This window comes from Uloborus diversus, chromosome 9 (genome assembly GCF_026930045.1).
Source record: "Uloborus diversus isolate 005 chromosome 9, Udiv.v.3.1, whole genome shotgun sequence".
Lineage (NCBI taxonomy): Eukaryota > Metazoa > Arthropoda > Arachnida > Araneae > Uloboridae > Uloborus > Uloborus diversus.
The window spans coordinates 96,040,597-96,064,106 of record NC_072739.1 but is presented as its reverse complement, the minus strand read 5'-3'; the positions used below and the strand labels follow the sequence as shown (position 1 = coordinate 96,064,106).

The following is a 23,510-nucleotide window of genomic DNA, read 5'->3' as shown; positions in this document are numbered from 1 at the left end:
CGCAAACGTTGTAAACCTTGCGCTTCTTATCGCTATCTTGATTTAAAAAAAAAAAAAGTTGTTTCAAAAAACCGAATTTTGGGCAAATAGTTTAAAATTGTTTTTTAAATATTTAAATGAACAGCATGATTCAATATTTTATTAAAGTTCCAAACTACCATGTCCTGATGCTAAAATACACCCTCACACAAGAATACCTTCACCGCCCTGATTAACTGGTCCAACTAAGTTCTTAAGGTTAAATTCCTCATTTCTTTTCTTCTATTTACAATTATACAACAATTTGACCAAAAATGTTGACTTTATATTCATCTCTAAGTAAGATGTTATTTTCCAAAACGCTTTGAGCTTATTTATCATTGACTTTGCGACGGAAAGCGTAAGCTTTCTGTTTTTCGCACGAGCAAAGAAATTTCTGCGGGAAGAGGTCTTATTCAATAAAGCTAATCAGAGAACTTTGCGAAAAATTTTAGGTAAAAATTGAACGTAAAATTTTTCTTAAACTCAGAAGAAACTTTTACAGCACTCAAATGTGTATTTTTCATAAATTTTTTAACTGTAAATATCCAATCTGCTTTTTAACTTTGCCAGTTGACCTTTTCTTACCTTGTTTTCGATCTGATTATTTTCTTTAAAGCATTTTATCAAGCACTTTACTATAGAATGGAATAAATTAACTAATTTAGAGATATTTCAAACCAATTTACCGCTACTGTGAGGAAAAAATTTAAATTTCGAATGGTGTTTGTGGTTTTTTACAAATACCAGCCATTTTAAAGTAATAAGCACAATATTTAGGAATAAATGAACAAAAAATTTAAGGCAAATAACTTTTAAGGGTCAACACAATGCAAAAATAATTAAAAAAAACGACATATGATAACTTCTATGATTCATGAATTTATTCGAAAATAGTTCAGTGTACGATGACTTTTGTGCCGTATTTTTTCTGTTTTTTTTTCTTTTCTTTTTTTTTTTTTTTTTTTTGACAAATTTCAAAAATAAAAACATGCAATATTTTAAAAACTCTTTTTTTTTTACTAAAAAATTTCAAGGTGTGCGAACACTTTTGGAAGTCACAAAATGCGTTCATAGAAAGTCAATTTGAAGAGGGGAGGGATACACTAAGCAATATTCGCTCCGGGACAGTATTTGGCTTAGGGGTTGGCTTGACTGTAACGCCTATCCTGATTTTATTGTTTATATTCTGACTTTGTTGTTCATATACATTCGAAATCGTAAAGTAATGTTATGAGTAGCCCTCACCTCCCTCTTCTTCAAAAGGTAAATTATGGTTGTGTTTGTGATTTTCAGCTCATTTTTCAAGTATTTTCCGTCAAATTCCAGAGCGGTTTAATGTTTTACCAAAAACGACTTACTGCAAACATTCTTACTAATCACCAAATCGAAAACTGGAACAGAAGAAGCTATGTCATGTGATACAGATAAGCATCTAAAATTTTGCCACAAAAGTTTTGTTGAGATTTTAAGGAGAACTGCAATAATTTTTTTCATCTATACATACAATATTGAAACGAAATTTTAACTCTTACCAAAAAAAAAAAAGGTTGACTCACTTATTTTCACATACAGCCAAATCGGAAAATATGTGGACAAATTTCAAGAGGTTAAAAGGAACGATAAGAAGCAAGAATCACATGGAAACATTTGGTCGCAAGTGCGATGCTGACATGTACACAAAGCGGGAAACTAGCGGATTTGAAACAGGTCACAAAATTAAATCATTGACACAAACAAGATTTTTCACAACATTTTAGTTTCTAAGAGAAGTTTAAAGTGGTTGTCTAAAGTTTCGGCTTGTGGCTCTAATACATGCCTCGAAAGAACATAGCGATCAATAACAGCTTGTCGAAATGACTCGTCATTAAACTACCTTTAAAACTAGTGTAAAATCGTCTTTGTCATGTCATCTATTTAGGCCTGTTTCTCATCCATGAGTTTCTGAATTAGCGCCAACATGGATTTGTGACACTACATGACTCCTTACATGTGTTCATGATTCTTTTTTGTTATCATCCCCTCTAACCCCTTTCAAAATTTGACCGCGCATTTTCCAATCACACTGAATAACAATGGTTTTAATACAGCTGTACAAGCAATGTTAGAATGTGTATGATGTTACACACTTGTGGACAACACTTAAAGACAGATACTGTTTTCAACGACTCTGTTAGAAAGTTGGGCAGCAGAAACGAGGAAGAATTTCTGAGAATACGAGACGTTGTACCTAACCCAAGTAGCACGCACGATGGGGAGAGGATTGGCCAACGGTGGCTAATGGTAAAAATCGGTGGGGAATGGTAGGTTGGCAACGAACGATAAACCAACGATGGCCCTACAGTTTTTGGGCATCGTCGGGCTAACCGTAAATATTTTCGACGGGACATCGTTGGGAAATTGTTAGGGCACTGTAGTAGGTCGTTGGCCCTTCGTAGGCAAATAGTTGATTCGCTAACAGTTGCCAAAGCGGACATTGCCTACCGTTGGTCAAATGTAAGCTCCACCGTTGACCAACTATCTCCCAACCGATTGTGCTACTGGGACCCTGACTCGCAGCTTAAGTAGCGTAACGTCAGCCATCTTGGGACTTAACTATGCTTTCTTCCTATGTATGCTATGGTGAAGTAGTGCGTTTTGCTTCTTGATTGTGGTTTATCATTAACGCTATGTTAACCACAGTCAAGAAGCACCACAGTCAAGATGCAAAATACGCTACTTAATTAAAGCAGACATAGAAGGAAAGTGACATTTCACAATCAAGAAGCAAAACGCACTACTTCACCGTAGCATACATAGGAAGAAAGCATAGTTTAGTCCCAAGATGGCTGATGTTTCGCTACTTAAGCTGCGAGTCAGGGTCCCCAAGATAATGGACGTGTCGTTACTTAATCTGTGATCTAGGGCATTAGTTGTACCTTGTTTTGTGAAACTAATGAAAAATTTACATTTTCGTACTTATATGTGATGTGGAAGGAAATATAAGAGGCTTTAGGCAATCTCCGATTGAAATGAGTTCTCGTCAGATTTGAAAATATTAGGAGAAGGAGTAAAGTTAGAGCATTTAAACTCTCGAAATGGTTTCCTGGGTATTATTTAATTGATTTTCTACTGGAATCAATTAGTAAAGAAGATGAAAATTCTATAAGTTTAAAAAGGAAAACATGGGATGCATGTACTACATACCTATGAAGGTAAAGGCTTGTTATCAATGAAAAACGTCATCAGTTTACATGTATACTATTATATCAGTTACAAAAACATTAGTTTGCATTATTTGTCGAGAGATAAAATGGTTAGTAAAATTATTAAGTGCATCACTTTTCCGTTGCGTGCGCCCTATGTTTTGCTTTTTAAAGAAGTATTTACATAGCTTATTAAAAATTCACAATCAAATTTTCCAGACAATTTTTCAGAAATTCTAAATCTGTAAGCGGCTTTAAATCTACATGAAGCTTATAGAAATTATTTTACTTTTTAGTTCATTTTAAAAACATAGTGTATTAAACCTTTTTTATTTCATTAATTATTTGGAAAACAGCTTCTCAAAAAAATATGTTTTACAACCCTTCAACGAAATTGTGTATTAAACCATGATGAACACTCCGATACAACAATTAATGACTTTCTTGGGATACTAGCTCACTCATAGATATTCATTTTTATAACTATTTCTATTTCTTCTTTGAGCTTTGTCCACCCGTGTACAGAGGATTTGACTCAGTCTACTTCCTCAGAGAACCAGACAAAAGTATAAATTAAACATTTTATTTCAATTAAGACAGACCACTGTGATTATGAATTACTAAAAAAATGTAAGATGATAATAAAGGTGTTAGTTATGTCGGTTCAAAGACCATATTCTTTGATGAGGTTATTGGCAATCACCAATCTCATAATCTCAGAAGTTCCTTCATAAATTTCAGTTATTCGAGCATCTCGATAATAACGTTCAGCAGGCATGTCCGATACATAACCCATACCACCTAAGATCTGAATTGCCTGGAAGATAAAGATCAAATTATTTCTACACTCAAAAATTGAAGTTGATCTTAATCTATTTACACTTGATGAATTCTTAAGCAGCTAATAAAATTTAAATTAAAACTTGAGGGAAAAAGAAGTATAGGCGGTGTAGTAAGAGTTATTCGTACAAAGCTGTATACTGCCTATTTTTTCTCTCAGTGTTTTTTGTCTGCTTTAGAATTAGCTTGAATTTTAAGATATGAAGATCAACTTCAACTTTTGAGGGTAGTCATCAATGAAATCATATACTTATTTTATTTTACTTTTTAATGCAAAACAAGCGAATAGAAATAGTCTTTAGCATTTGAAAACATTTTTTATAGTGCTTAGCATGTTGTTTACTGATTTTCTTAGCTTAATATCAGATTACTAAAAACATCAAAATACCTGCTAACTTCTTCAAGAGAAAAAAGAAGGATTTGTGTTTAAAAATGAAACAGTGAGGTTTGTTAAAATAAACCAGGAGAGGCTTTAAAGCAACCAGAAGATTATCAAAATATAAGTTAATTATAAAAATAAATACAGACTTAGTGCAAATGAAATGATATGCAGAATTACACACCTGCCAATAGCTGAAACACATAAATATGACATGAAAAGTTTAGAAAACGGATTAGAGGAAAATTCAATATTTTTGAACACAAGATAAATTTTAAAGTAACAAGAGGGTTGTACTTTAAAAAGATTTGAAATAACACTTTTAAGTAAGGAATAACGCCTCCTGAAAAATAAAGTACCTAAACTTTGTAAATTAAATCTCACAATGTAAAAAAAAGCGCTTATTTTGTTTTCAAACATAGAATTACTTATCCACAAATCAAAAATATATTTAAGGCAAAACTTTTTCGCGCAATGACGGAAAAGAGAACTCAACTGGAGCAAGTACTGTGACTATGGTTGGGGCAAACCTAAGCTGGCAGCTTTGAGAAGACTACGCAGATCCTAATCACACAACACTGACAGGTTATGTTTGCCCCAACTATAGAGTTTCTTTGTCCTTTCTCTTCGACGTTCTGAAAGTATTAGCTCTTACTATTTAGGTGGTTAATTTTCATTATATAGGGTGACTCAATAGTTTTGAACTTTCAATTGGACATTTAAATCTGCAGCAATCTACAAATTCTTACTAATATCATGAATGTCATGTCTTCTCTTTTGATGAACAAATATATCATATTAGTGACCTGATATTTAGTTACCTGATATTAGTAGAATTTGTTTCTAGCATTTGTCATTGCATAAAAATTCATAACCAACAACAGCATAGTTTTTTTTTAATTGAATATTTTATATTAGAAACCAGTCAAAAGCAAAAATTTCTTAACATCTTTAGGAAAACATTTATACCGCCAGGTTAAATTGTTCGATACAGATTAAAACGTTTTTTACTGAAAGAACTGCATCTGCATGAGTTTCCCTTTCAAATATTGTAATCCTTAACGAAAATTTTTAATGTGACGGTAAAAATGCTTATTCGAATTTTGAACATGGAGCTTAACTTATTTCTGAAATATACGGGTTTATTCATTAATTTATGCAAATATTCTAAAACTCAGTAAATGTTTAAGTTCATAACCAAATCCAAAATATTTTAAACATATATTAAACACGAATGTAGCTTTCCGTATTATTTTGTTAATTCACTTCCACGCATTAAACACTTAAATTTGAATGAAAATAATATTAAAAAGTATTGATCGACCCGTTGACACACTTTGAAAGCAAACATTGCAGTTTCGGTTAAGGAAGCAAAGGGATTGAGCATTTCAACGCGCCAGTACGCTAAAAGAAGTTGGAAAAATAAAAAATAAAAATCTTACAGGAATCTACCTTTTTTCATTCTATACAAAGATATAAGATATATATTATAATAGCTACAATTAGTAGGACCCTGAAAGCCTTATTAACTGTTTAGAGAATCAATAAATTTGAACACTGGTCAAATAAGCTGGGTTGTCCCAAAATCTTTTATGCTTGTGGGCATAGTTAGCGGTATTGACAGTTTTTTGTTTGTACTACGACTGAAAGCAGCAAATTCTTTGTGGAATAGAAAAAAGATCTTAGAAATAAATAAGTTTACCAGAAAAGGGAGGGACAGAATATTTTGTCTTCCTGCCTGAATACTGGAAGATTAGTGAACAAAAGGGAAGAGTTTGCAGGTATATTACTATACTGTGTTCACAGGAAAGTTAGTCTAGATATAAACAAAGAAATGCACCATTTGTTGCGACTTGAATCAAGTGTTGGGCTTGCACATGAGACAGCTGTTGCGGATTGGTATCTGCAACCACCGTTGCAGATTGGCAACAATGATTTGCAATCTGACGGCAAATGCGAATTATATTGATTTACTTTTTTTTTATTCCAGAGATTATCCCCAAAAGTGGTAAAGTGGTAAACCTTTTGGTAACCTGTTTGATTACTTAGGGTATATCTTTTCCCTGAACAGAGTATATAGTAGAACAATTTTATTTCCTTCGAAAATGCAATGCACTTCATGCCTAAACTTTTGCAGAAATATTCTTATTTTACTTACTAAACGTAAATTTAAGAAGAATCTTACTGTTAGTACCAAGAGAAATGATACAAAAATAAGTTAATCTTATATATACTAAACTAGTGGCACCCGCACGGCTTTGCCCGTAATAGAAAAATTAAAAGGTCTTTTGGTTAGCCTGTATATTTACAAATAATGTATGGTGAATTTTCTCGCCAATTGGCTTGTACCCACGTTACAGTTCCACGTTATGATAATTTCGTATCTCGCCAATTGGCTTGTGCCCATGTTACGGTTCCACGTTATGATAATTTCATAATTTATCATAGTTTTGTTCTTAAAATTGGAACAGAAAAAGGACCACATGGAATTTTCGAAAAATCGCTTCGAGGTGCACACCTCCATGCTACAAACTAACTTTGTGCCAAATTTCATGAAAATCGGCCGAACGGTCTAGGCGCTATGCGCGTCACAGACATCCGGACATCTAGACATCCAGACATTGAGCTTTATTATTAGTAAAAGAAAAGATAAATACCTAAGTATTCATACATTTCAACACTATTGCGATTTTTTTTTTTTTATGTTACCAATATTTTTACGCTCAGTCAGGCATAAATTTCAGTATTCTGATTTGTTAGGATAATGTTCGTATGATATTTTGTGTGAATAAAATATCTCACAAGATTGTTTGAAATTTATGCGAAATTAACTTTTAGAACCACTGAGTAACTAACCATTTCAGAAAGCCTAGAAGGAAAAAAATAATAATAATAACAACTCAAATTTAAAGAAAAAAATCATAACTGCAATCCTAGATAGCAAAAATGTAATTTAACAGAAACAAGTTATTATTATTATAATTATTTTGCAATTATATTACAGTCAACCCCGCATATAATTATGGCAAAGTGACCACAATACTTGCATTCGCTCTTAAAACAGAATGCTCGTAAATTGAGGTTTCGGGAAAAAAATATATATAAACTTTCATTCTTCTTTCTTAACTTTCTCATTTCTATAGAGAAAGTTGGTTACTTTGTTTTGAACTGTCTTATTGTTTCTTTCTTGTCGACTTGTTTTTCGAGAAGTACTGATAAATCGAAAAAAGATCGTCAATTACTCCCTTCTCTTCGAAAGCATTTTTTCTGCCCATTAAAAGTCATTGACTATATTGAGTTTGATGGTTCAGTTTCTAATTCTTCACATTTCTCCTTATCGTCGCTTTTATTATTTTAGCTTAAACTAAAGCTAATGTATCCTAGAAAGTAAGTACATTCAAATTTGCTCATAACGAGCCCTGATTTTATGAAAACCTGGATTCAGCTAGGAAATCCGAAATATTTGGTTGGCGCAATGTTAACTCTATGGCAGCATAACCCGCTTCTCACGAGAGGCCTTGCTTAAAGTGAGCAATATTTTTGTGATTCATAAAATTTTTATTGATATGATTTCCAGCTCAGTTTATCTTTTCTCAGAAAAACTGTGACACTTTGAAGTCAACCGAAATTTAGTAATGAGTCATATATCCTGAGAAAAAATGATGACTCGTTTTTTTTTATTTGTGGAGGAGAGAAGCATTTAAAAATTACATATTTGTTCACGCCAATATCTTATTACTACCGAGGCTATTGTAGATCAAATTTTAGCAAATGCAGATGAAAAATAAAATGTTGAAAGCGATGACGTTAATGACAATTATGAAGAAATAGTATATGACGTTTGATATGCAGAAGAACTTTAATATTTTATTGAAGTCAGAGGTGCAAATGTCGATTTTTTTTTCGAACGAGAAAGATACAATCAGACAAAATGGCTGTTCAAAGCAAATTAACCACAGAAGGCAAGAGTGTATGAATTTTTCACGAACTCGTTTTTTGAGAGATATTGTTATAACGAGCAAATATCGTTGTCCCTTCAAGCTAGCTATAAGCGAGTTCGACCGCATCTAGAAAGTTGGTCAAAAAATAGTTTTCAGAAGCATCTCTACTCTACAAGTTGAAGATAAGAGATTTCATTCCTTGTTCTAGGGATTTTTAACTCATTATTAACTTTCGGTTGACCGGTTCAAATGTTATGCCGTAATACGCAAAAACACACGACAAAACCTCGAACAATTTGAAAAGCCAAAATATGCACTCGAATAATTTTAAACACATATTAACTGCTATATTTTCACCCAAAAGGCGTTATTGACGGCAAGTGAAAAGTGGTGTAAGTCACAAAACACTGCATTTCATATTTTGGTGAATATTGGTCGTACTAATTTCAAACTTTTTGTGTTGAAATAGTTTTTCAATGGAGATTATTTCCCTAAACATAAGTTAGGGGACATGGGTCCCGTATAAAAAGTTAAATTTTGTATTTTTTTATTCATTTTTATTTTTACTTCAAACTTTCAATATCTTAACTCTGCATCTGAATTTGAACATTTTTGAAATTGGAAGTATACATCGAGGACAAACGATTGCGAAAATAAAGGTCTTGCAGGTTAAAACGAAACACCTTGTATAATGTATCCTAATGTATTTTCTCATTTGATGTAGGTCGGTATGTGTGCATGTTGGTATTTCGTCAATAGGAAAAATTCAGTGTTTCACACACACACACATTCGGTAAAATGATATAATTTTCTTTCTCCTAAATATTTAAATTCAGGGCGCCCTTGGTTACGTTTCCAAAGATTTAACATTGTATCGACCAGCAATTCTCATTTTCGCGTCAAATTAAGAGTTCTTGTCAAATCAGTTCGACAGGTGATTACAACAGTATTTCCATTTCCACTCTTCGAAAAGTTGATTGTATTTGGGCAATTCCACGGATTACTGACTACAATTTTTGAAGCAAAACAATACGTATTTTGTAATATTCAACGCAAAATATACATTGTAAAAGCAATCTTTCCCCGAGGAATATTGTAATTTTTAGGCTGAACTCAATGAACTCAAATATTGTTAAATGCATGGTAACTGACTGACATACTTCTTTTCAAAATGTCAATCAGTTACCATGTTTCTAATAATTATTTAAAAATCATTCAAAATGTATTTCGGAAATATGGGTTAAATTCAGCTTAAAAAATGCAATATTTCAGAATAAAAGATCGTTTGCACAACATATATTTTGAGTTGAATGTTACAAAATACGTATTATTTTGCTTCAAAAATGTCAGTCAGTTACCCATGGAATAGCCCATATACATTTTAAAACATTTTTTTTTTTTTCAAAAAAAAATTTAGTCATTTTTGGTATCTTTGAACCAGTTTGGATAACTTTACGCCTTTTCATATTTTTTATAGAATAGTATGGTTTAAAATCATTAAGAGCAGAAATCCTTTTTTACGACCGCCAGCACGAATGCATCACTGAAACTTCTAGTTTTTTTTTTTTTTTTTTTTTTTTTGTTTTTTTTTTTAGCAATCGCGATTGCTTATTGTTCTCACTTGACCGTTCTTGGCGTTGTGGTTCCTTTCTCAGCTTCGACCAGCGGTCTCTGCAGCACCACCGCCCACCGGCCTCTGCAGGCGCGTCGGAATCCACTTTTCCTGGTCGGAGGCGTCCATGTCCTGCACGTACACGTGCTCACACACATACACACTCACGTATACACACGCCTACGTGCATACACACAGGTCTACGCACACACACAAGCCTACACATGCATTCACGCGCGCCTACGCACACACACACAACTATACACAGGTAACCACCCAGGAGGAGGGACAAGCTTGAGGGATAGGAGCCGTTTCTAGAAACAATAACTCCAATGAGTAGGGTCCTCTCGCAACTCGTGATTGCGAAATACATAATTTGAATTCAAAATGTCAGAATTCAAATTACCTTTTTTTTTTTTTTGAACAATCACGATGGCTCATTGCTTTCGTTTGACTGTTTTTGGCGTTCCTATGATTTTATTTTCCCGCCAGCATCCTCTGCAGCATCACCGTCGACCGGCTCCTCACGATGCTGCTCCTCAAGCGAAAAAAGTCTCGAGGTTGCGTCCATATCCTACACATACACGCATACATACACACACCTACACACACGCACACAAACACATACAAATACCTACACACACATACAAACACATACACACGCATACATACAGACACCTACACACAAACACACACATACAAACACATGCATACAGACACACAAACACATACACACACACAGATACCCCCCACACACACACAAACACACAACTACCCATACAATCATGCCTAATTACACAAACACACATGCCTACATACACACACACACTCGTGATTGCGAAAAACATAATTTGAATTCAAAATGTCAATAATCAAATTATTTTTTTTTAATCAAATATACTAAAAAATATGAGGTGACTCAAAGATATGCCCTGAATGACTGAATATATATTGCTACAGTTCAGAATAATGTTCATAATGTGTGAATCAAATACCATTATAACGATAGTGACAACAGTAAGACAACCTACTTGATGAGAAACGAAAGTAGCTGCTTCAGACGCTACTAGTTTTGCCATTGCAGCTTCCTGCAAAATATTGATTTTATATTAATATTGATGGTAATATTAGCAAGTTGAGTGGATATTTAAGCAACTTCTTGTCCATAAAAAAATTTCAGCTGGTAAATTCCTTACAGAAACATAATCTCAAAAACTTTTAATGAAAAATATACCAAATTCGTAACACCAAATTATACTGAAATGATTAGCGTCAAGAGGGGTAAAATGAGCAGTAGGGTAGTTCAAAAATACATGCATTTAAAAAAAAGTTTCTCCTAGACACCAGGACACTCCTCAATATTTTTAGACTTGTGGATAGCAATATACTGGGAGAATTTTAGCTTCCTATTTCAACTGAAAGAGGATGCACAACCCCCTCCTAAACTTCATCAGTATGGGGAGGGGGTTAAAAAATACATTGAAATGGAAAAACAACGCTATATATTATAATATACGCGAGTATTATGCATATAGATTGCAATACAATAATTATTTACAAAAAAACAGCTGGGGAAATTAAATGTTTCTAAATTTATGACATTTTCTATATTACGGCTAATGTTAAATGGACGGGGTCATTGAGCATCGTCTTAAAATTTGAGTAAGAAGCTAAAACTTTTACAGCATAATACCATTAGTAAGTCTAAAAAAATTAAGGGGTGTCCTAGACTCCAGCTGAAAAAAAAGTTTTTTTGAACCAACCTAATGAGCAGTCCACAAAAAATATGCAGTAATTACTAAATCTGTTGACACGCTGATTTTTGTGTCAATTTTACATCATAAGCAATATTTTGAAACTACGCAAAAGTAATATTTTGACGGCGCGGCGGTTAGAGGGACGATAAAAAGCAGTTGAACTAAATACGAACATATAGTCGCAAGCGCTATGCTGGCGCGCCTATTGCACACAGTAAGAAGCCGACGGATACTAATCCGGCCATAAGTAATGATGAATTATTACACAAATACAGTGAAACAAAGACCACTTGCGGTTCAGTACTCTAATGCTCAACTTAACCAGATGGTCAACTTATAGAGCTTAATATGTATGATATAGGATTAATTCTGTACTTGACAAAAGCGGTCAAATTAGACAAGTGCGTAAACTTAAAGCCTCCATATAAGGGAAGCTGAGTTATCCGACATTTTGGTTCTGAAATTGTCGTGAGACAAAATTAGTATTTGTACAAAAGTCTCTTTGTAGAAAAGTGGTACCGAAGCTTTAGATGTGTTGCCTGATTGATGTTTTATTATTTTATTCTGTAAATGAAAAAGATTTAATTAATGCAAATTAAAAGCAAAAAAGTTGTGAAAATGAGGTTCATTACCAGCTAATATTATAACGTATATGTAAATGGCTGAAACAAGATTGGATCTAAAGCTGCCTTGGAACCAAAATGTTAGATAAGTCGGCCTGTCCTTTTCAAGGGGCTCTTGGTAAACTTGCAATTGTGGTCAACTTTACAGGGTTTACTGTACGGTTTCACAATACATTTTGATTTTTAATGAAGTCTTAAAGTATTTATTGAAAACTCAACAGTTGGACTACCATTATACGAGGTTTATCCAGAAAATACGTATAAATAAGTCGTGATGACGTATCACGGCGTCGTGGAGACGCCGCCAAATGGCACTGCCGCTTTTCACATGCCCCTTTACATTGCCCATTTTCACCTGCCGTCGGCATGGAGCTCTCTCTGATTGAGGAACAGCGCATCAACATTCAAGAATGGCTGTGAGATTTTTGAAAGTTTGAAACAAGTTTAAGGAGACAATTCTCTGAAGGAACCAACCGTGAACAAGGGGTTAAAAAGGTTCCGGGAAGATCGGAAAGACGTGAAAGGAGACCCTCGTCCAAGACGCCTCTCGACATCGAATTCTGATGAAAATGTTGAACGAATTCGGGCTTGTGTTCTTAAAGACCGTAGACTGACAGTCAGAAGGATAGCTGACTAGCTGTCATTCCCAAAAACAATCGTTCACGAAATTCTGACAGAAACACTTGAAATGAAAAAATGTCCCCCCTCACACGTCGCTCGTTTTGCATGAGTTTTTGGCCCGAAGTTCAATCACCGTGACAGACTACCCGCCTTATTCACCCGATTTAGCCCCTTGTGACTTCTTCCTGTTCCCGAAATAGAAAATGGTGCTTCGGGGGGGGGGTGGCACTTGGGAGATGTGGAAGCCATCAAGGTAGAAACGACGTTGCAACTGAACAGCATCACATTTGAAAATCTTCAAAACTGTTATTAACAGTGGAAACGACTTTGGCAGAAGTGCATCTTGTCTCAGGGAGAGTACTTTGAAGGAGACCATATTGTAATACCCGAATAATTGTAAAATAAAGTTATTATTCAACTTTTATACGTATTTTCCGGAAAAAACCTCGTATAGTTCAATTGCTATACTCAGCAGTAACCATTTCTTCAAGTAGTGAGATGGGCCAATCCTTATTGAAAATGTCAACAATAATATTAAATTTTAAATTAAACATCTTGATTCCGAATCTTGGCAGACATAGCCAAGATATACTTTATTTTAAAATGCGTATTTTATTTTCGAAATGTGAATGTATCTTTCATCATTTATGTATTTCTCTTAATTTCACAGAATTGTTTACAAAATAGCCAAGTGAATAATTCTAGGTCGGGGCAGAAATAGGTAGGTAGAGAGAGAGAGAAACGAATAAATGTAAGTTTGTTTATGTCACACTGTTTCATGGTCTTTCTCATATAATGCTCACAGAAATGCATTCAAATTTATTAATGAGTTTTAACATACTTTTGTTCAGAGCCTATTGATTAATATAAGAATCATCTATCCAAATTTAATTCCTGTATAAAAGATTTGAAACAGTTTTATCGGACTGCGTCAGCAGTTCCGGGGGTTGGCGACAGGGCCGCAGGGAGCCAAGGCGGGCTCCTTATCAGTTTTGTCGCTGGGACACCCCCCCCCCCCAAAAAAAAAAAAAAGAGGAAGAAAAGATGAGGAAAAAGGGGGAAGAGAAAAGAAGAGAAAAAAACTGCCTACTTGAAAATAATTAACTCTATTATAAGTGCCACAATAGTAAATACCAAAAGAGTAAATTTCACTTTATCTTTGCGTTTCCGCTCATTCGGAGGTTTTTTTTTTTTTTTCCCTTTTTTCTTTCTTCCTTTGTTTTCTTTTTTTCTTCTTCTTCCTTATTTTTTCTATTTTTCTTTTTTTTTTTTTTTTGCGTCAGTGTCGCCGGACACCTTCCCCCCCAAGGCCCGGCCACTAGTTTCAGACTAGGCTGACATGGCCTCTCGTCGGGCCTGTTTGTCACGCAGGAAGCAGAGCCCTCTAGTATTATAATTAATTTTGGGGGACCAATTTCTAAGATAAGACCCAAAAAAAGGGAAGATAATCGCAATTACTAAGTTTTACTAAGTCGCAAAAGCAGAGTCAACTAGGAAAAATCCTTGCTTGTGTACTAAAATAAATTACAAGTATTTAATTTGTTAACAAATGGACAGTAGTAACTGATCAAAGATTTGAATCACTAAGATTTCACTTCTTGTCTGCTCAACGATGAAATTGTTACCAATCGCCTGAATAAAGGCTTAGAATGGTAATTGAAATGTACCTTAAAAAGCTATAATTCCAGTTCTATATAACAAGAAATGTCCAAACAAGTGTTATCAGAAGCAGAAAAATCCGTTCTTTCGATCGGTATTAATATTTTAAATGCTCAAATGCATTTTCACTTTGGAAATTGTAAAAGAATGAAAATTCGGTTTTTAATTAAAATCCCTGGTAGTTAAAGACCTACAAAGATGAGACCTAGCTAAGCTCTCGTTTCCTTTCGAACAAAAAAAGAATTATCGAAATCGGTTCATCCATTTAGGAGCTACGTGCCAGAGACACGTCTAACTTATTACCCCCTTACTTTTTGAGTGGGGAGTAAAAAGAAGTAAAGTAATATTTTCATCTTTCTATCACTTTTTTTTTTAATTTAATTTGATCACGAGTACAGTGACTCCAAAATTGTGAGAGTGCTGCTAACTCTTAACGCTTTGCATATGCTTCCTTGATGAGATGGAACTTAAGAAAGATCATTTCCGTACAAAATCGACTGGGACTGAACTATCAAAGTCTTTCTATCAATACTAATCGATCAGATACCTGTACATTGACTGCCTGCCTCTGTAGCTAGGCACATTAATTTTTTAAACATGATGAAATGCTACTCACTTTTGTATATTTTTGTCCAGCATCTTTCAAACTAGCTGCTTTCCACGTCAACAATCGAGCTGATTCAATTCTTGATTCCATGTCTGCTAGTTTTATCTGAATGTGAATAAAATAAATATATGGCAAAATATTCGGTAAATCGTTTAAATGTATTATTACATGCGCATGTACTTTTTCTGAGCTTAATTATTTTGCGTGTTTTTTTTTTTTTTTTTTTGTACATACGGGGAAAAAAAAGTAATCACTGATAAACAACTTTGAATAAAATTAAGCACCTTTAAGGACCCTTTGAACCAAAAACCTAAAAGCACGGTTTAAGGACCATACGAACCCTGTGTTAGTGCATTAGCACTAAGTAGAGTCCAGTTTAAATTGCACTAGAATCTCGTATCACATCAAAACCGCCATTTTTTTTCCTCCACCCGGGTTTTAGAAACAGTGCAATAAGGCATGTGTGCATACATTATGTTTTTCGTAACAAAATATTTTCATTATATCGTTGCTCAATGTAGCGCAACGTATCGTTGCTAATCGTAGCAACAATAGGACATCTAATCCCAGCAATAACAGTGAGATATCCTACTGTTGTTTTGAGGCGACGATATACTCTGTCCCTCCCCCCCCCTAGAGAATTTGAATGACGTGCCTGTATCACATATTCAAGTTATGTATATCACATAATTAACTTGTATCACATATTCGAATTTAAAGGCAAGATGAAATAAGATAGATCAGGGGCGGCATTTCAGCATTTCGCTTGGGGGGTCGAGCTTCTTGAACATGAATTTTCTCAGTACGGTATAAATTAAATATTGGTTGACAGGAAGGAATAATAAAATGGTTTTAATGTTAAGAATAATTAGGTTTGTTAAGAACTATAAATTTTTTTGCGACCAGAGCTTTAAATTTATTTTGTACTCACAAAATATCTCGATAGTAGTTTTTAGTCTGCTATTCTTGGGGTCAGGAAGAACAGAAAATTTTGTAACTATATTTAATCAATATCCAGTGTTTTGCTTTTTTTCCAGTATAGCTAAAGATGAAGGTCTCGCTTGCCACATTGCGGTTCGAAAGTATTTCTGTAACCTCTTGAGACACAAGTCATTTTTAAAATGACTGACCAGATTGAAAGAGACAAAAAACAATGGAAGCAAGAAAGTTATGTTAAAAAACACACTTCTTTCAGATATCTCTTTTTAAAATAATCAAGAAAGCTTTCTAAATTGGGCTAGTATTTATTTTGCGTCATCGAAAAGTATAGTCGTAATTCACAAAACAATTCCTCTTCCCTCATGCTCTGAATTTTTCTTATACGTGCAGTGGCACAGCGAAGGGGGGGAGTGGAAACACCCCTAGAGCCATTGGTTTTAACATAAACGCAAATTCTAATGTAGTAGCTTACGCATATGAAGGGGCTGTTTTGATCAAAAGCTCCGCTTCAGAAGGTGATTTTCATCAAAAAATACCCTTCAAAAGATATTTTTCATCCAAAAAAAACTCTCCAGAAGGTATTTTTGATCAAAAAACCCCCTTCAGAAGGAATTTCTGGTTGCGCTAGTGTACTAGTGTAATATTTTCTTCTTCGGTTTCTATAACCAACAGACTAACCTACATAAGACCGAAAAGAAATGTATCTCATCAAATCCTGCCTCAATTTCTTGAAAAACTGAGTTGATTATTTTATTCAAAATATTAATTCAATATTTTGACTACAACTTCATGTGGGTTTTGTCACCTCTTCTACATTGTCATACAGTGAAAATTGTTATAGAAAGTTTTGTCACACAAAGTTCCACACTTGGTTCAAGTATGCATTAGTGCAAAAATTACTAAGAGTTTCAATTGTCAATCCAATAATTGAGATTGAAATTTTTATGATTCAGTGTAGCATTGTTCAGAAAACGCTCCGCAGGAAATAAAATAAACAAAAATTCAAACAAAGTCACATATATTAAAATAACATTATATTTTCTATCATTGAGAAGGTCGCTTTCCAGTAATTCTTCCAAGGAGTTTTTATAGGTTTAACTCTTGAATACCATTTGTGTCACACTGAGATTGTCAAGTTAAGAGCCCCAAAATATATTTGTTGTTGATGTGAAAGTAACTTTTGATGTGGGAAGTTTTTCAAAAACAGCATATCTTTACAAAACGTTTCTATGAAAGCATATAATACATATGTATCGAGTTGCTAAAATGTGTTTCCAGTACCGGTAATTAATGAACACTTACTAGCTAAACATTAATCATGAGCATTAAATTTATGTAAAATGACATGGATTTTACGTGTAAAAATTGCGCAGTCTCCACACAATACGGGCATCTCATACAAGATGCACCATTATAACATAGATTACACAATTTTGAAATATTTAATCCATATGAAGAAATTCCTTCTTTAGTTAAGGCAAACCATTATTCTCCATCAGTTTTTTCTGTTCTGAAAATGCAGGCAAATGATTTTCTGTATCTAAATTGAATTTACCCATTTTTTATTTTTCTCAGTGAAAAATTTGGGGGTGCAACCGCCCCTCTCGACCCCCCTATTTGCCGCCCCTGAGATAGATAATAAAAGAAAGTTTTCCTCACATGCATTTAAATTTCTAACTTTAAAAACTTTAACAATTTAGAGTTCATCCTTTTTCAGTATTTTACAATAAATACAGTTTATTTCTGCTCCAAAAAAAGAAAAAAACATGCACTTCAAAAATTACGCTTAAGTTAACACAGTAGAACTTCGTTTATCCGACCCACGTTGATCCAAATCTCTAGATAAACCTGATTAAATTTTCAGAATTATTATTTTTTTTAAATATACTCACATAGATTTCTCAAACTTCGCCGTGCTTCGAAACAGAAGACAGGGCACTATTTTTTTAAAAAGAAATGATGTAAAATAATATTTAACTTTTTTTTTTTTTTTGAAGTCTTGTAATATTGCTTTGTCATTTTGTTACAAAACATGTTATTTTAATCGTAATAAGCGATGCGTCTGCTCATCTATGGATTTTTTTTCCTTGCTTATTATCTATATTTACCGGATTATACTTGTTTTCGATTCTCTGGATTGCTTTTAGTTCTAGTTAGTCCGGATAAAAGAGGTGGTACTATAATGATCTACATATGTTTCATAAAAATGTTTTAAAAGCAATTTGTCTTACCTGAATAGTTTGCAACTTGAGTATCGAAGCCCCAAAAGCTTGTCTTTGAGCAGCATAATGAATAGCACAATCTAGAGCAGCCTAAAACATTATAAAAGGAAACACACTTATTGCCCTATTCAAAATCATCGAGAAGAGATAAAATAGAGGGAGGGAAGACTTTCATTCGTGAAGGAAAGATCCCAAGTCACGTGATATATTTAAAGAAAAGCATTGGAAGAAATCAGGTTTCATTCGCTAGTCTCACGCAAAATGTGTCAACCATTCGTCGTTTTCAGTAAGTTACCTCACTGTAGACAGAACTAAGGCAGAAATACATTTAAAAAAACCTCACCATGCCTTGTCTTCAATCTTCGAGTTGAACCGAACCATTGTTTCGGTCACTCGTCTGGTTTGTGCTAATTTTATATTAGCTACCAGTTTTTTTTTGGCTATCTTGGCTCCTTTAAGAGGTTTTCCACCTCCAGCTCAGTCATTTTTTATTCCGGGCTGATGACTTCTAATAAGCACGAAACTGCAGTCCTCGAATGGAATGACTGAGCTAGCGGTGCATTTTATGCATTCGTCGTTGTTGAGTCACGTGACTTGTTCTCTTTGCCCAAGCTTTTGCTTAGTTAATGATTGGACTTGCTACCTCCGTTTTAATTCCTGCTCTAATTTTATGACTCACTAATACACAAGGTGATTCAAAAAGAATTGCGGAGCGGAAAGAAAAGTATTGGAAAAACTGAACCTACAGATTTTTTGCGTGAATGAAAGAGAGAGTTGTAAAGTTTCAATTGGTTACTTCATTAGCATCAGGAGGAGTGCAAATTTTAATTTAGGAGTGCATAAGCAATAAAAAGAACAATGGACGTTTTATGAGGTTCCTCGTGTCTTCAACTCCAAAGAACCACAGTTAAACTCTTAAAAACACTTCATCAAAATCGAAAAACACGAACGGAAAATGACACACACACCTACTTTACATAAGCCCGGTTTCTAGATACAGCTAGTTTGCACTACCTTACCGTTGAATTTGTAGATAGTGTTGTATAATCTTGCTTCTTACTGTTATGAAACTAAAACGTAACGAATATTACCTGCGCAATACCAAGAGCTTGGCTAGCAATTCCTGTTCTTCCAGCATCCAAAGTCATCTAAAACATTGAATAAAAAATATTACCTACATTATAATTAACTATCACTAACAAAGCGATAATATCAGTAAAATTTTAGAAGACTATCAAATGCATCATTATAATGTTAATTTTGCAAACATAGGGTGATTATATTCTAACAACAGGGTCAACAAAAAACTTGTCTACTTCAGCGGATTTTAGAATCCGCTCTGTTACTCCGAATGAGATAAAATTTGAGTTACAGATAATTCAAATGATGTGCTTGACATTTATTAAATAAAAAAAAAAGTTTTAAAAAACAGCGATAAGTATCGCTTCACACAGAAAAGGATTTAACCCTTACTAATATTATAAATGCGAAGGTGAGTTTGTTTATTAGTTTGTTTTTTAATGCTTTTACGCGTTATCAAATCAATCGATTAACGTGGAATTCTTTGTACACGTTGTAAGGCGTGCACAATAGAACATAAGGTACTTATCGTTTAGGAAAAAGATGTTCCATGATTTTTATTCCAGTTTTAAAGAAAATCATGAAGTTTAGAGTATCTCATCGAAAAAAGAGATATTTGTTCGATATTTGCAGTCTGATAAAGCCCTTAAAAAGTCGAACAATGTGATCTTTACCCAAAGCTCGAGGGATAATTAAAATACCTCCTAAATTGATTTCATATTCTAAAATGAGGTTTATATTCATTTTTAAAGTTTCGCCTACGGTTTCAGATCACGAAATTGAAAATACACAGCGCTACCTATCGAAGGTTTTGAACTATATATTTTTTCCCCATCAACGTCAAGGACCATCTTTCGAATTACCTGTAGTTCAAATTTCATTTGATTTGAACCAATAAAGGATATTTTAAAGCCCTCTGAAATTGGCAACTTATTTCTTGCTAACCCTGTATATGACAAATAAAATAACAAATTTCAAAAACTAATAGGCTCAACAATTTGTACGTACATTTTAAAAATAACTACAAAGTATTCGAATCCCCTCGCGCCCCCCGTAGCGACGCCACTGATTTTTGACATGTTCGATTTGCTTGCTGTCAATGAGTAAGATGCGGGCCAGACAAGTGGCAAAATTGTGCAAAACTTTATGAAGTGTGGAACTTGCTTTTGTGACCTACCGAGTGGCGGTTTTGAGCTCAGTGATGGTTTTGGAGCAATTTTTGTAAACTCGTTCTTACTCGTACGTCTTACAAAAATAAGTCACAAGAGTTCTGATCAGAAGAAGAGGTCAGTCAAGCAATTCCCATTTCAATAGCGATTCTCACCAAAGCAGGGTGTTGCAGTGTGAAAATTCAAGAAAATAGCCAAACGGTTTCGTGAAGATAGCTAAATTTAGCCACCATGTAAGGAAATCGCTCGACTCCCTTCTAGAGGAAGTCTCCAACTTTTCCATATTACTAAGTGTAGTAAAAAGTTGGGAGAGCACAAAGGAACAATATTATGAAAATGAAAAATAAAGAGCCTAATCATTTAATACTGCTACTGGTGTAAAACTTTCGATTTCAGAGTAGTGAGATATTAAAGTGTACTCTTAAAATTAGTTTAGTTAGGCAGCCCTTAAAATAGGTGACCGAAAATTTGAGACTTTAATTAGACTATTTTTAGTTAGGGGGACGTTATTTTTCCCATGTGTGATAAGTAGAAGGTAAAATGTAGATACATGACTTAAAATTATATAAAGCTATTTAGGGGAAAATGTAACTGCTAAAAATGTCAATCAACGGCTTGGCTAAAAAAGTATCTGAACACCGATCGACTAATCCTTTAGAATTTCATGCAATCAAGTGTCATCAAAAATTGCCAAACTGGCTAATAATAGCCAAACATGGCAACCAAAGTGCATCGCCATATCGGACCAATTGTCTTCAGCTCTTCGTCAGTCACAAATTTCCTTTGAATCTCAATCGGGAAGCAATTACCCGAATAGTAGGTGTTGATCGATATACACTCAGAAACACTGTAATTTTGACTCTCGCCAAAAATTAAAAAACAATAATGCTCCTGCTTAAAATAAATATAAAAAAAACTGAACTCACCTTGAATTGCATTACTAAGTTCTAATAGAATCTCGCTTGTGCTGCAAAGATTATTGAGTAGGGGGGTTCTAAGCTCAATGATTGGCCCCTTTGTCTGTATCAAGTGTGAGCTCACAAACTTTACAGTGACGGAAAGCCGAACATAAATAATTAAATACTGAGTCGTGACCAATTTGAATTGAATGGGAAATGTATTTTTTAAGAAGCGTAGTTCCAGCACCAATTCCCATTTACTCCTGATATGTATAAATGTTAAAATAACAAAACAGTAAAAATACTGGTAAAGTTCTTATATAATGCTCAGCATTTAAACTGAAAACAGAGCAAAAATACTTCTTTACTAATAATAAAGCTGTAAGTCTGTCTGGATGTCTGTGAAGCGCGCAGAGCGCCTAAACCGTACGGCCGATTTTCATGAAATTTGGTACAAATAAATTTGTAGTATGGGTGTGTGCGTGCATCTCGAAGCGATTTTTCAAAAATTCGATTTTGTTCTTTTTCTATTCCAATTTTAAGAAAATTTTACCGAGCAAATTATCACAACGTGGAATAGTAAATTACGAAATCATCATAACGTGGAACCGTAACATGGGCGAGCCATTTAACGTAGCAAATTGGCGGGAAATTCATCATCCATTATTTGTAAATACACAGGCAAACCAACTGACCTTTTAATTTTCTACTACGGACGAAGCCGTGGCGGGTACCACTAGTAAAAAATAAAATTGTTAGAAATGAAACGTGTTTTTAATTTTATGAGAAACTAGCTGCGTTGCCCGGCTTTGCCCGGTCAACCTTGAAAATAAAAATTGTGTCAAGTGACGTATATTCAACAATCAGGGCGTAAAAAATAAATAAAAAATAACATCATGATTTCCTTTCTAAACAATGACGACAGACATTAAAATACTTTTAAGAAATTAAATCTAGAAAGATGGATTTAAAATGCGTAACCATGGAAACACAAAATAAAATAAGTTTAAGGAATTAAAATGCGAAAGAAAATGGTTCACAACTTGAATGGAATCGAGATTTCTTAAACTTGATTTAAAAAGGCTTGTAACTTTTTCCCTTTCGGGATAAAGCTTATTTTTTCGACCATAGGTCGAGTTAGATCTGGAGTAAAAAAGGTCGCTTTTTCCAATGGCGTCAAAAAGAAAGCTTCAATTTTTATTGATTTATTTAATGAGGAAAATATTGCTTAAATTTCAGCTAAGCCTAAAAAGATTCGAGCTAAAAACGCAAATAACTCCCGCCGTAATAAAGTTAGAGCATTGAAACAAATTGCGTAGAACGCGGAAAATTCTACCCTTTTCTAACGATATGTAATATTAATATGTGCAAGTCATTTTTTCACCCCCATATTTGAGAATTTATGTGAAAATTCGATGTAAATTGGAATAAAAAAAGAACTGTTCATCGAATTTTATTCGAACTGGTCTGCAAACCTTTTCAGGACTTAAAGGAACAAATTGTGAAAATTTCAGCGCAATCGGCCGGGTTGTTCTCGAGTTTTGCTAGTTCAAACACACAGACACTTTTGGGGGACTTCATTTTATACTATGTAGAGATGAACCTCACCATAGCAATTTTGAATCCTTCTCCTTCTTGTCCCAGAAGATTTTCTTTCGGAATACGACAGTCTTCAAAGATGAGGTTACAAGCCGAAGAGCCGCGAATTCCCAATTTGTCCTTCTTTTTTACCTAACGTGAATCCAGCAATACTCTTAGGCACTATGAAGCAACTTAGTCCTTTATGCTTTTTTAGACTTGTCAGTAGTAGCAAACACCTAAGGAAAGGAAGTGTGGCTAAATTTTCGTGTAGAAACATGATTATCTGGACCTCGTTCATCGGGATCTCGATGTATCCAGATTAAATTTGCAAAGTTTAAAAAAAATGTATTTCAACACACATAATTTTATGTTATGTTA

General features: G+C 34.1%; 1 protein-coding gene across 1 annotated transcript in view; it reads right to left on the bottom strand.

Annotated features, from left to right (window-relative positions):
* Positions 1 to 3,770: 3,770 nt before the first annotated feature.
* Positions 3,771 to 23,510, bottom strand: part of LOC129229317 (short-chain specific acyl-CoA dehydrogenase, mitochondrial-like) — a 44,221-nt gene continuing 24,481 nt past the window's right edge. The window contains 8 exon segments of the mRNA XM_054863602.1: positions 3,771 to 4,020; positions 11,007 to 11,063; positions 15,252 to 15,347; positions 18,413 to 18,493; positions 19,495 to 19,551; positions 23,160 to 23,270; positions 23,272 to 23,343; positions 23,345 to 23,368. Of these exon segments, the coding sequence (XP_054719577.1) occupies positions 3,868 to 4,020; positions 11,007 to 11,063; positions 15,252 to 15,347; positions 18,413 to 18,493; positions 19,495 to 19,551; positions 23,160 to 23,270; positions 23,272 to 23,343; positions 23,345 to 23,368 (651 nt within the window). The 3' untranslated portion in view covers positions 3,771 to 3,867.